This window comes from Macaca thibetana, chromosome 1 (assembly GCF_024542745.1).
Source record: "Macaca thibetana thibetana isolate TM-01 chromosome 1, ASM2454274v1, whole genome shotgun sequence".
Lineage (NCBI taxonomy): Eukaryota > Metazoa > Chordata > Mammalia > Primates > Cercopithecidae > Macaca > Macaca thibetana.
Genome location: NC_065578.1, coordinates 55,715,547 through 55,729,487, shown reverse-complemented (window position 1 = coordinate 55,729,487; position 13,941 = coordinate 55,715,547). Strand labels below are relative to the sequence as shown.

The following is a 13,941-nucleotide window of genomic DNA, read 5'->3' as shown; positions in this document are numbered from 1 at the left end:
TTTCCTCATACTGGGGACACTTGAAAACCGTTTCCCAAACCAACTACAAATAATTTTCTGGCAGGGGAGCCTAGAGCCTACTGGCAGGTTGTGCACAGATCTTTTTTCTCCTGATCCCCAAGTTTGACTCTGACTAGGAGACAAATCTTTTGGTACCATGGTTTTCACTGTTCAAACCTCCTGACAAAAGAAAGGGAGAAAAGACTGAATTTTTTTCCCTTGCAAAGTGGTACATCCAATACCACTCAAACTGTGAATGTATTACGATGTTATACTTCTTGGCTAATACTTTATTTTCTTGTGGTAGCATAGAAGTAGCCTAGCTTTATTTTTTTTTTTAACAACAAAATAATACTTATTAAATGTTTTGGTAGGTAATATATGTAATGGGTACAAAATTCAAAAGGTACAACAGGTTTTACAGTGACCAGTAAACATCTGTTTCACCTTTGCCTTCTAGCCACCCAGTTCCCTTCTCTCGAGGTAACCAGCATCACCAGCTTCTTGCTGTGATTTTTATAGCATTTTCTTGATTGCTGTGTTGCTACAGAAGGGACATTGTGAAAATGAGTTTAACAAATAATGCAAGTCCCTACTGTGGCCAGGCCCTGGATCGCTAGAGCCTTAGTTTTGGTAAAATCTTATTAAGAACTTTGTTTTCAGGCCGGGTGCGGTGGCTCAAGCCTGTAATCCCAGCACTTTGGGAGGCCGAGAAGGGCGGATCACGAGGTCAGGAGATCGAGACCATCCTGGCTAACACGGTGAAACCCCGTCTCTACTAAAAAAATACAAAAAACTAGCCGGGCGAGGTGGCGGGTGCCTGTAGTCCCAGCTACTCGGGAGGCTGAGGCAGGAGAATGGCATGAACCCGGGAGGCGGAGCTTGCAGTGAGCTGAGATCCGGCCACTGCACTCCAGCCTGGGCGACAGAGCCAGACTCTGTCTCAAAAAAAAAAAAAAAAAAAAAAAAAAAGAACTTTGTTTTCTTGCCTATAATGTGGCCAGAGTGAAGCCATAGTGCTGTCATTAGTAGTGAGCACATTACCATCTGCAGGACAAAGACCCATCAATTCAGAAAGCTGTTGGATATAGGAACTCTGATAGTGTTTTACTTGCTATTTTGAAACCCAGCCATGTGTTTCCTATTAAATTACATGACTGATAGCTGCCGCTTATGGTTACTTAGTAAAAACTCCTGTTGCTAAATGGCTCAAATGGATGTCTGTATTTATTTTGCCATCTAATACAAAGCATAAATTTTTCTTACTCCAGTAGCTCATCAAGCCCTTGGATCTTTCATCATAAGTTCATTGAGGCAGGAACTATGCCTGTGCCATCCTCACACTTTTGCAAGTGGCATTCAATAAATGTTTCTCAGGTATTATAAGAAAGACTCAGTGAGGTCACACTCCCAGGAGGAAAAAGGACGCTGGGAATAAGTGATAGGAGATTTTTCATTAACCTTTCCTCCAGGTTAGTTGCCAACTTTCTCAGCAACGAGAACCCGGTTTCTTGACCCCCATCAAATAGTTGATATCAGTAGGTTTTCAGGAAAAATAGTCACCACTGCCTGACTTCAGCTCTTGCTGATAGGAGTTCATGTTGGCTGATCTTTTCTGGTTACACCCTGGATTCCTTTGTGAGGAAAGGGAAAGTAGTGTGAATTAATGACTATAACTAATTATGACCTGCTTCCTTTGTTTAGGAACTTATCTTTCATTGCTATTCGTTTGCCTTGAGAAATAAGGAAGTGTGGGTTGCAGATACGGGCACTGGACTGAGAGTCCTTAGAAGTGGATTCTACTGAACTGGTGTTGTGCAACCTGGAGCATGTCACTGCCTTTTCCTGGGCCTCAGTTTCCCTATCTGTACAATAAGCCTTGACGATATGATCCCTATCACCCTTCCCTATTCAAAGAGTTGTGATTTGAGGCCCCTCTTCCTGCAGTCTGTGCTCCTCTGACCTTCCTTTACCCTGTGTACCCAGACCCCGGATATCAGTTACTGACTTCCATCTCTGATTTGTGCTTCTAGGTTTTCTTCGTGTCTGACCTCTTCAAGACTAAGACGACGCTCTCCCTGCCTGCCCCTGCTATCCGGAAGGAAATCCTTTCACCTGTGGACATTATTGACAGGAACAATCACCACAACATGGTGTAGGTGCCACCCACCTCCTGAGCTGTTTCTGTAAAATGACTGCTGACAGCAAGTTCTTGCTGCTCTCCAATCTCATCAGACAGTAGAATGTAGGGAAAAACTTTTGCCCGACTGATTTTTTAAAAGGAAAAAAAAAATGTTTTACTTTGTGGCCTTCCAAAATAGGTAGTGTTCGCCTATGTGGAAACAACAGCAAACTAACACCAAGTGCCAGAGTCCTGGATGTGCAATTGGTTTAAGTGTTCATGTTCTAGTGAACACGGCTTGTTCAGGAACAAACACTAAAATTATTTGAGTAGAGGCTGCTGGTCACCTTTTGTGATCTGAGGAATCCCAGGCCTGTGAGAAAAGCAAAAATTCACATTGTAGCACACGATGCCAGACATAGCACTGAATCAAGAAAATAGCCATTGCAGAGCTGCCCTCTTGAGTCTTTCTGTCCATCCCATTCTATTCTGTACTGTGACTTTAGTTCAGGAAGTTTTGCTTTGTGTTTTAAATAGAAGGAAAGAGCAAGTTTGCTCAGTCAAGTGATCAGATCCCGAATCCAGATTCCCAGTGCTAAGGCCTTACCACCTCCCCTGCCCATAGGCCAACAACCATAGTTCCTCACATTAGTGATTAGCAGACTCTTTGTGGACGAGTGAATTTCACAAATAGCACAATTTCAGAAGAAATCGAGGGCACAGGCCTTCACTTTTCTTCTTTTGACGCACCATCCTGTGATGTTGAAATGTCAATTGCAGGATGCTGATGTTGTGCACGTCAATCACCGGGCACTTGCACACTCTTAGAAACAGTTCGACTTCGGTTACTGCCTTCTCCCTTGAAATCCTTGCTGCGTGCCCACCAGGATTTCCTGTGAGGGCCCGGGATGAGCAAGGCATGGTCTGCCACCAGCTGATGGAAAGCAGCCTTCTGTACAACAGGTGGGAGAGTGAAGGGGGCAGAATGAAAATCGAACCAACCTTTTAGCTGTTGCAAATCAGAAGGAGCCAGAGAAGCAGGCAGTCTCATGCCTGAGAGGTTACCCTTCAGGATGACAGAGCTGAGGGTCTTTGTAGGAGTTGCTCTTGCTGTGTAAAGCACTATTGTCTTGGGGTTGACCCCTAGGGCAGTTCTTGATAGGTTCTGCTGGGCAGAACATATGGGTTAAATCTCGGTAGAGAGTTTTCCTCATCCTCTATCCATAAGTGTCCTTCCATGCAAGGTCCTACTCTAGGTGATAGACAGGGACCCCTTCTACTGAACCTTTTGAGGAAAGGAGGAAGGAAGAAATGCGTTTAGATCTTGGATGCAGACCTTTCAAAGGGTTACATGTAACCATATGGATCAACCACATGCACATCCTTACTACAGAGTCCGTCCTTTCATTTCAACTTATAGCAAGCTATGATTTTTATATATAAATATTATATAAATAATGTATAAAACATTAAAAGTTAACTATGTAAGATATTATTTCTGAAACAATTTTAGCTATATCCACTATGATCATAAACTGTGTCTCGACCTGTGTTATTTACATTAGCTGCTTAAAAAAGCATTGAGTTAATTTTTTAAATATCAACTAAAATATCATAGTTCTGTGGTAGACATTGTTTTATAATGAAAGAAATAACTGCAACTAGAGAAAACTGTATAAAAACATTAAATTGTCAGTATTTTTGTAAGGTTCCATTTTGTAAAGAGAATAATATTCAAAGACTTTTGTAGCATACAAAGTGAAAACTTGTATCTGCGAAACTATACTTGTATTAAATGTGCTTTTTAAATAAAAGCTCGTAACACAACTAATTAAGGACTTGCAAGCCTGGAGTGTTTGAGAGATGTTTGTCTCAGGTGTGCGGGCAGGAGAAGGAAGAATCACAGGCTGGCCTCTTTGAGTGGGCGTGCCTCATCTCAGGGCACCAACTCCTGAGTTTTTTCAGTGGGAAATGTGGTGGTCATAGGGTAGATACTGATGTCTGCCCTGCTCTTTCATCTCTGAAAGCCTGTTTGCAGAATGAGGCCCTGGCTCTACCCTCATCTCAGGCTCTTCTAGAGAGCTTTTGTATTCTAAAAGGGATTTTTCCATCAGAGAGGTAGGAGCTGTAGGAGCCCCAAGGGCAGATAAGCAGCCTTCACTCTAGATAAGGTATGCTGGGGGAGCTGTACTGAGGGAATCCTGTACACAGTCCACATCAAAGGAAGGTGCAGGCACTGCTGAGAATGGCATGTGGCTCCTGCTTCCCTTCCTTGTGTTCCTCCAACCTGGAAGAAAAGGGGAAGCTAGAAATTCACATTTATCGAGCACCTGTGTGCCAGGGATTTTTGCCTATTTGTTCTGTCTGATCTTCACAGCAGTTCTTATTTTTAGAAAGAAGGAATACTAAGGAATGCAAAGATGAAATGATTTGTCTAAGATCCTAGAGCATTAAATTGTAGGACAGGTCTTATATTAATTTACTATGGCAGCTGTAACAAATTACCACAAACGTAAAACAACATAGATGTATTGTCTTACAGTCTTGAAGGCTGTAGGGGAGAAGCTATTTCCTTGCCTTTTCCATCTTTAGAGCCACCCACTTTCCCTGGCTTGTGGCCCTCTTCCTCCATGTTCACATGGAGGAAGCAACACTGGGTCGAGTCCTCACCTGCCATCTCTTTGGTTCTCCTCGTCTGCCACCCCTTTCACGTGTAAGGGCCCTCCTTGGTGATTACACAGGCCCGCTCATAATCTAGGATAATCACGTATATTAAAGTCAGTTCACTGGCAAACTTAATTCAATCTGCTGCCTTAATTCCTCTTTGCCATGGAACATATATTCACAGATGCCAGGGATTGAAGACATGGACATGTTTCGGGAACATGAGGAGTACCAGAGGTCACCCTCTGACCCTCAAAAGATTCATACCCATCCCACATGCAAAACCTATCACCCTATCCCCACATCCCCTAAAGACCTAGGATATGGCAGTATCAAGTCAAAATCCTAAATCTTAACAACGTAAACACCCCAAATCTCATCATCTAAACTAACCCATTCAAATTAGGTAAAGAGGCTCCATGTTTAATCCACCCTGGAATACATTGTTCTCTATGAACTTGTGAAACTTAAGAAACAAGTTATCTGCTCCCTAAGTTCAGTGGTGGGACAGGCATAGAATAACAGTTAAAGACATTCCTATTTAAAAAGGGAAAGAAGCTGGGCGTGATATCTCACGCCTGTACTCCCTGAGCTTTGGGAGGCCAAGGCAGGCAGATCACGAGGTCAGGAGATTGAAACCATCCTGGCTAACACATTGAAACCCCGTCTCTACTAAAAATACAAAAAAAAATTAGCTGGGCGTGGTGGTGGGCGCCTGTAGTCCCAGCTACTCCGGAGGCTGAGGCAGGAGAATGGCGTGAACCCGGGAGGCGGAGCTTGCAGTGAGCCGAGATCATGCCATTGCACTCCAGCCTGGGCAACAGAGCCAGACTCCATCTCAAAAAAAAAAAAAAAAAAAAAAGTGGGGGGAGATAAATAGAAGGAAAAAAGAAGTCATCAATCCCAAGCAACTTCAAAATCCAGCCAGGGACCAGGCATGATGGCTCACTCACGCCTGTAATCCCAGCACTTTAGGAGGCCGAGGAGGGCAGATCACTTGAGGTCAGGAGTTCAAGACTAGCCCGGCCAACATGGTGAAACTGCATCTGTACTAAAAATACAAAAGACTAGCTGGGCATTGTGGCACATGCCTGTAATCCCAGCTACTCTGGAGGCTGAGGCAGGAGAATCACTTGAACCTGGGAGGCAGAGGTTGCAGTGAGCCGAGATTGCACCACTGCACTCCAGCCTGGGCAATGGAGTGAGACCCTTAAAAAAAAAAAAAAAAGAAAAGAAAAACAAAAATCCAGCCAGGGGTGCTCCATTTGGCTTCAAGTCCTGGAAATAGACCCAAGTGGCTCGTGTCTCCTTGACACCAAGGTCAGCCTGCTCTTTACTGCTAGACAATGCAGCCCCCTCCAGCCCCTGGAATAGCTCAGCAATTTCACAGCATTTTTCTATAAGTGGTGATGTTTCTTTGGGCCCCAAAATGTAGCTAGGAAGATCCTTAAGGCCAGAGGCCAAATTTTCATTTCAAATCTGAAGAACCAATGTGCAGAGGGGCAGAACAACTCTTGTTCGTGGGGGTGGGAGAAGGAAGGCACCCAGGGAGTGGAGGGACTGGTGAGACCGGAGCTCAAGCCTCCTGATCCTAGTACCCCAGTCTTTCCATTTTACCTTCCAACAGTACTTGACAAATGGAACTTGAGAAGTAGCCCCGTTTCATGCGGACTTAAGGAAACAATGGAGCTGCACGCTATTGTGAGGAGCAGCATGATGTGGAGAAGGAAACTAGGACCTGGGGACTCAGGCCCAGGTTGCAGTCTTGTCTCTGACACTTACCAGCTATGTGTTGTGACTTTGGACACATTTCTTAACCTCTCTGAGCCTTGGGGTATTGCTCAGTAAAGATGAGATTTGCAAGATCTGTTTTTATACCTCTTTGCTCATGGCATTCTGTGGGCCTTGACTTGCTTCTTTAAATGTGGTTCACAGACTAACAACATTTGTATCCCTGGGGAGCTTGGTAGAAATACAGACCTAGGAGAGCCTTGCCCCACCCCAACCTACAGAATCAGAATCTTCCTTTGGGTAAGATCCCTAGGTGATTCATATGCACAATAAAGTTTGAGAAATACTCCCACTCTTTGCTCCTTAAATCTGCAGACTCTGTTCAGGTGTGCTGCCCCCAAGCCACACTCCTCCGGGGCTTGGCTCGGAGCATGCTGGGTGCAGACATCAGTAACCCCTTAGCTTAATGTACCAAAATTGCATGCATAAAGGTCTGTATCAAGACTGTCAGATTATCAGGGGCAGAAGCAAGTCTTACCCTCTGCAAATCCTGCATTTCTGCCTGGCACTGAACAGTTCCTGGCAATTTTGAACCAATTAATCATCATCCAGGTCAAATAGTCATGTGATTCTTGGTAACCATCCAATTAAACAGGCCGCAGGGATATAGAGAATTGCAAAACATTGACCCTATTGCAAACATTAATTCCTTAGGAATTAATGAGGACTTACATTTTCTCTGACGTAGAGATAGAAGGAAAAAAACAAAAAACTTTAAAAGCTAGAAATCTGCATAAGATTCCTGCCAGTTAGAGTAAATTCATACATTCATTTGTTTATTGTAAAGTATTCCCAAAGAACTGTTGATGTGCAAAATCCTGACCCAGGTATTTTCATGCAGTCTGCTTCATTTAAATCTTCAAAAACAACTGTTAAAGTAGATATGATTGGGGGAAAATGAAGAGAAGTTGGTTGATAGGTAAAAAAATACAATTGATAGAAGGAATAAGTTCTAATATTGGATAGTATATTAAATTGCAGTTAACAGCAATTTATTGTATATTTCAAAATAACTAGAAGAGAAGAATTGCAATGTTTCCAACACAAAGAAAAGATCAATGTCTTAGGTGATGGATGTCCCCATTCCCCTGATTTGATCACTATATATCATATACATGTATCAAAGTATCACATGTACTCCAAATGTGTATACAACTATGATGTATCAATAAAACAATACAAAATAAAAAGGTAGCAATGAATAGCCCCATTTTACTGAGTGAGAAAATGAAGCTGTTAAGAATCTTGTTTTAGTTCACACATCTCATACGGGATAGATCTGGGATTCTGATCTAAATGACTTCAGTCATCCATTGACTAATATTTGTTAATCACTTCCTGCGTACCAGGCACTGGTAAACACCTGAAGTAAAATAGTAGATAAAATGGGATGCCAGCTTCAAGGAGCTCATAGTCTAAAGGGGAATACGAACAGTCAACTTACAAATACGTAATTAAGAACTGGGATGAGTGTTCTGAAGAAAGAATGCAGGAGGAGCTATGAGAGCTCTCAGCAGGAGGACCTGCTATTAAGGAGGGCTCCCCTGAGACCCACCTAGGGCTAAAGTCTGGTTACAGCACTGACTCAGCAAAATGAATGAAAAGAGCCCGGTCTTTCGTGAGCCTAGAGCCTAGAATGTAGTTCTAGTAAATAATGAGTAAATAATCCCAGTAGTGTGATGGGGAGGAGGGGCCTTTATGAAGTGTTGTGACATGGAAGGAATCAGAAAGATCTGGATCTGCTCCCTACCCTGTGTAAGCATCCCTTCTAGAACATCTGACTCTGACAAGAAATGTCAGGTTTGTTTGTTTGTTTGTTTTTGCGTAAACCCCTCTGATATGGTTTGGCTGTGTCCCCACCCAAATCTCATCTTGAATTCCCACGTGTTGTGGGAGGAAGCCCGTGGGAAGTGATTGAATTATAGGGGCGGGTCTTTCCTGCACTAGTCTTGTGATAGTGAATACGTCTCACAAGATCAGATGGTTTTAAAAAGGGGAGTTTCCCTGTACGAGCCCTCATCTCTTGTCTGCTGCCATGTGAGACGTGCCTTTTACCTTTTGCCATGATTGTGAGGCCTCCCCAGACATGTGGAACTGTAAGTCCCATAAACCTCTTTTGTAAATTGTCCCATCTCAGGTAGGTCTTTATCAGCGGCATGAAAGTGGGCTAATACAGTAAATTGGCACCAATAGAGTGGGATGCTACTGATCCAGGCTTCCTGCTTTTTTATTTTTTTGAGACAGATTCTCGCTCTGTCGTCCAGGCTGAAGTACAGTGGCTCAGTCTCAGCTCACTACCACCTCCACCTCCCAGGTTCAAGCAATTCTCCTGGCTCAGCCTCCCTAGAAGCTGGGATTACAGGCACGTGCCACCATGCCCGGCTAATTTTTTTGTATTTTAGTAGAGACAGGATTTCACCATGTTGACCAGGCTGGTCTCAAACTCCTGACCTCAGGTGATCCACCCGCCTCAGCCTCTCCAGGTCTTCTAAAAGAAGACAGCAAATGAGTGAATTATCAGAGATAAATATTAGTATCAGGGAGGCTTTGGTGGTATTGTTTTGATTCTCAAACTGTGTAAATAATAAGAAAAAGAGAGACAACCTATTTCTAAAACTTCATGACAGGATATACAAGCGGGAGATAAACATGTAAAAGCATGCTCAACTTTTTAGTCTTGAGGAAATGCAAATTAAAATTACAATGAAATATCATTGCATATCTATGATATTCTTGTCTGAAGTCAAGAAACAGCCGATAGTGGATGTGAAACAACTGGAACTCTCATTCACTGCTGGTGGGCATGTACATTTGTACTATCACTTCGGAAAACCTTCCCGGTATCTACTAAAGCCATTAATACACATACCCTATTCTCCAGAAATTTCACTCCTAAAATACCTATCCAACAGAAGGAAATATGTGTGTGCAACAAGACATGTGCAAGAGTGCTCATGACAACACTATCCCAAACTGGAACAAACCCAAGTTCCCATCCACATCTGAGCGCCAATTAAATAATGGAATTAAATATTCACATGAAGAATACTATTTAGCAATAAAAACCAACAAACTCTTATACATACAACAATGTGAGTGAATGCACAAAAAGAATATTGAATGAATGAAACCAGGCACAAAACAATACATACTATATGGGCTCATTTTCATAAAGTTTAAAACAGGCAAAACTAATCTATGATGATAGAACTCTGATTTGTGGTTACCTTTGGGGCTATACATTGACTGGGAGAAGACATGATCTGGGTGGTGGTCACTGTGTGAAAATGTGTTAAGCTGCATACTTATGATTTATGTACTTGTCTATTTGTAGGTCATACTTCATTGAAAAGGAGAAATGAGGGAAGCTTGTATAAACAAAATTTTTTTAAACACCAAAAGAAAAAGGAGACTGGTAGTATATTGGCAATATTACCTCTTAAATAGCTTTCAAATCCATCCCTGACCACTAACCTGTGCCAGACCTCATTAACTCTTTCTTAGCCTGTTGCAAACAGCCTTCTTACCGGGTCTTCCTGCCTCCATTTACCCTCTGCTAAGACGTCCTCCATTCAGAGGTTGGGGGAGCTTTCCAAAGCACAAATCTAACCACATCACTCACTTGCTTAGGGAATAAAATGCTTAGCATGGAATTTATTCTTGTTTTTAAATTTTGTTTTATTTTGAAAATATACTATAATACGGAGTACAACATGAGACCCCTGTGCCTAGCACTCAGCTATAACAAATTAGCATTGGGCACTATTTTTCTGGATCAAATGTTGTTGTTAGGAAATGAACCATGAAGATGCCATTTAAGCCCAGTCACTCCATTCCACACAGTCCCTCCCCAAGGTAACCATTATCCTGAATTTTGGTATGTGTCTTTTAAATTCAGGTTTTCTTACTTGATCCAAAATATGTACGCATCCACGTGCCATATAAAGAACCAGTTGTGAGTTTTATATGCATACACATGTAAATATTATTAAAGTAGTATGTATTTTTACGATGTAGTCTGATCATTCCATGTTGTATTTTGCACTGTATACGTGATGGCACACAGACCTGGTGTGATTCATTTTAGCCACTCTGTGGTGGCTATAACTCATTCATTATAATATTGATGGACATTTAGGTTGTTTCCAGTATTTCACTGTTACAAACAATGAAGTAACAGAGATCCTATGTTTTCTCCTTATCCAAGTAAGAGAGAGTTTTAGTCTCAATGGACTTAGCAATGGAATCACTGCGTGGTAGAGTATATACATCTCAACTTTAATAAATATTGCCAAAGTGCTCTTCACAACAGCTGTATCAAATTTATACTTTTAGCAGCAGCATCTGAGATTGACAGTTGACTTCCATTCTCGACTATTTGAAAGTATGACAAAGTTATTGTTATACTTTAAAATTTTAACAGTCTGATAAGGATGAATAAGAAAAATCTTTTTGGGCTTTCATTTTCATTTTTGACACTAAGTAGGTTGCACTTGTATGGCTTATAATTTTTTATTGTGAGCTTATCTATAGCAGGGCTTGTGTTTTCTCTGTGAGTCTCATATGGCCCGATCTCTAGAAAGTAGTTTTGTGTTTGCTCCTGTCAGGAAGGAGACACAGTAGTTCCTTTGGCCCTGGGCTAGGCAAATCTAATCACGCCATTCTCTTTCAAAACTCTTTGCAGAAAACTTTCAAAAAATAGTTCAAACTGCTTTGATAGATACACAGCACTGAATGATTTGTCCTCTACTTCTCCAACTTCAACTTCAGCCTGAAGGTATTACTTAGGTTTTTGTTGTTGTTGTTGTTTTGAGAAAGAGTCTTGCTCTGTAGCACAGGCTGGAGTGCAGTGGTGTGACCTGGGCTCAATGAAACCTCTGCCTACCAGGTTCATGGATTCTCATGCCTCAGCCTCCTGAGTAGCTGGGATTATAGGCACATCCCACCATGCCTGGCTAATTTTTCTGTCTTTAGTAGAGATGGGGTTTTACCATGTTGGCCAGGCTGGTCTGGAACTCTCAGCCTCAAGTGATCTGCCCCCAAGGCATGAGTCACTGCACTCGGCCTTACTTTGGTTTTTTACTCCTCTTTTCTTTCTGATGTATGAAACTTCTTTGGATCTGATCATACATTAATGGAAAGAGAAAGTTGTTTTTCTATGTTTGTTTCTGGTTTTTTTCTTTTTTCTTTTTTTCTGGAGAAGGTAGTTCTGGATTAGCTAAGTCTGCCATGTTATTACATTTGGAGTTTCAGGCCAGGTGCTGTGGCTGCTGACTATGATCCCAGCACTTTGGGAGGCAGAGGTGGAAGGATCACCTGAGGTCAGGAGTTCGAGACCAGCCTGGCCAAGATAGTGAAACCCCGTTTGTACTAAAAGTACAAAAATTAGCCATGTGTGGCACATGCCTGTAATCCCAGCTACTCAGGAGGCTGAGGCAGGATAATCGCTTGAACCCCGGAGGCGGTGGTTGCAGTGAGTGGAGACTGTGCCATGGTACTCCATCCTGGACAACACAGCAAGACTGTCTCAAAAAAAAAAAAAAAAAAAAAGATTTGGAATGTCAGCATGAGATTCCTTTCATGATTTAGAACTTGCCTATCTCTCTACCACTATTTCTTTCAACACACCCTCCTTTCCTTTTGTCCCCTAAAATCCAGCCATTCTGAACTACTTGCAGTTTTCCCAAACTCATACCACTTTGCTTTGGCATATGTATTTACTTCTTCCTAGTCCTCTTCAAGGATCAGATCCACCTCCACCTTCACCAGGAAAACTGAGCCCTGAGGTTAGATTGGATGACTTTGCTGGCCTTCTACTTCTTTCTTGCTCTGTAATTGATTATCTATCTATCTATCTATCTATCTATCTATCTATCTATCTATCTATCTCATCTATTGACTGTGAACTCCTTGAGGGCAATGACAATGATTTTTTTCCCCCAACTTTTATTTATTTATTTAGAGACAGAGTCTCGGAGTTTTGCTCCATTGCCCAGGTTGGAGTGCAGTGGCGCGATCTCGGCTTACTGCAACCTCTGCCTCCCGGGTTTAAGCGATTCTCTTGCCTCAGCCTCCTGAGTAGCTGGGATTACAGGCGCATGCCACCACGCCCAGCTAATGTTTTGTATTTTTAGTAGAGATGGGGGTTTCACCATGTTGGCCAGGCTGGTCTTGAACTCCTGACCTCGTGATCCGCCCACCTTAGCCTCCCAGAGTGCTGTGATTACAGGCATGAGCCATCACGCCTGGCCACCTAACTTTTATTTTAAATTCAGGGGGTACCTGTGCAGGTTTGTTACCTGGGTATATTGCATGATGCTGAGGTTTGGGGTACCAATGATCCCATTGCTCAGGTATGAGCAGAGTACCCAACAGTTTGTTTTTCAAATCTTGCCCTCTTCTATCCCTGCCTGCTCTAGTTGTCCACAATGTCTATTGTTGCCATCCTTATGTTCACGAGTACTCAATGTTTAGCTCCCACATATCAGTGAGAAGATCTGGTATTTAGTTTTCTGTTCCTGCATTAGTAACTTAGGATAATGACCTCCAGCTGCATCCACGTTGCTGCAAAGAACATAATTCCATTTTTTAAATGGCTGCATACTATTCCATGGTGTATATGTATCACATTTTCTTTATCCAGTCCACCATTGATGGGCACCTGAGTTCATTCCATGTCTTTGCTATTGTGAATAGTGCTGCAATGAACATGTGAATGCATGTGTCTTTTTGGTAGAAAGATATGTTTTCTTTTGGATATATACTCAGTATTGGGATTGCTGGGTTGAATAGTAGTTCTAAGTTCTTTGAAAAACCTCCAGACTGCTTTCCACAGTGACTGAACTAATTTACATTCCTACCCACGGTATATAAGTGTTCCCTTTTCTCCACAGCATTGCCAACATCTGTTTTTTTTTTTTTTTTTTTTTTTGACTTTTTAATAATACCATTCTGACTGGTATGAGATGGTTATCTCATTGTGGTTTTGACTTACATTTCTCTGATGATTAGTGATGTTGATCATATATTTTCTCATATATTTGTTGGTCACTTGTGTGTCTTCTTTTGAGAAGTATCTGTTTATGTCTCTTGTCCATTTTTTAATGGGGTTATTTGTTTTTTGTTTGTTGAGTTGTTTAAGTTCCTTATAGATTCTGGATATTAGGCCTTTGTCAGATGCATAATTGGTGAATATTTTCTCCTATTCTGTGGATTGTCTGTTTACTCTGTTGATCATTTCTTCTTGTTGTGCAGCAATTCTATAGTTTAATTAGGTCTCACTTGTCAATTTTTGTTTTTGTTACGATTGCTTTTGAAGACTTAGTCATCAATTCTTTCCTAAGGCCAATGTCCAGAAGGTGCTT

The 13,941-nt window shown here is 41.9% G+C and overlaps 1 protein-coding gene across 1 annotated transcript in view; it reads left to right on the top strand.

Annotated features, from left to right (window-relative positions):
* Positions 1–3,953, top strand: part of PLPP3 (phospholipid phosphatase 3) — an 84,077-nt gene extending 80,124 nt beyond the window's left edge. Inside the window, exon 6 of the mRNA XM_050751893.1 lies at positions 2,034–3,953. Coding sequence (XP_050607850.1) covers positions 2,034–2,159 — 126 coding nt within the window. The 3' untranslated portion in view covers positions 2,160–3,953. The remainder of the gene's footprint in view (positions 1–2,033) is intronic.
* The last annotated feature ends 9,988 nt before the right edge of the window (positions 3,954–13,941 follow it).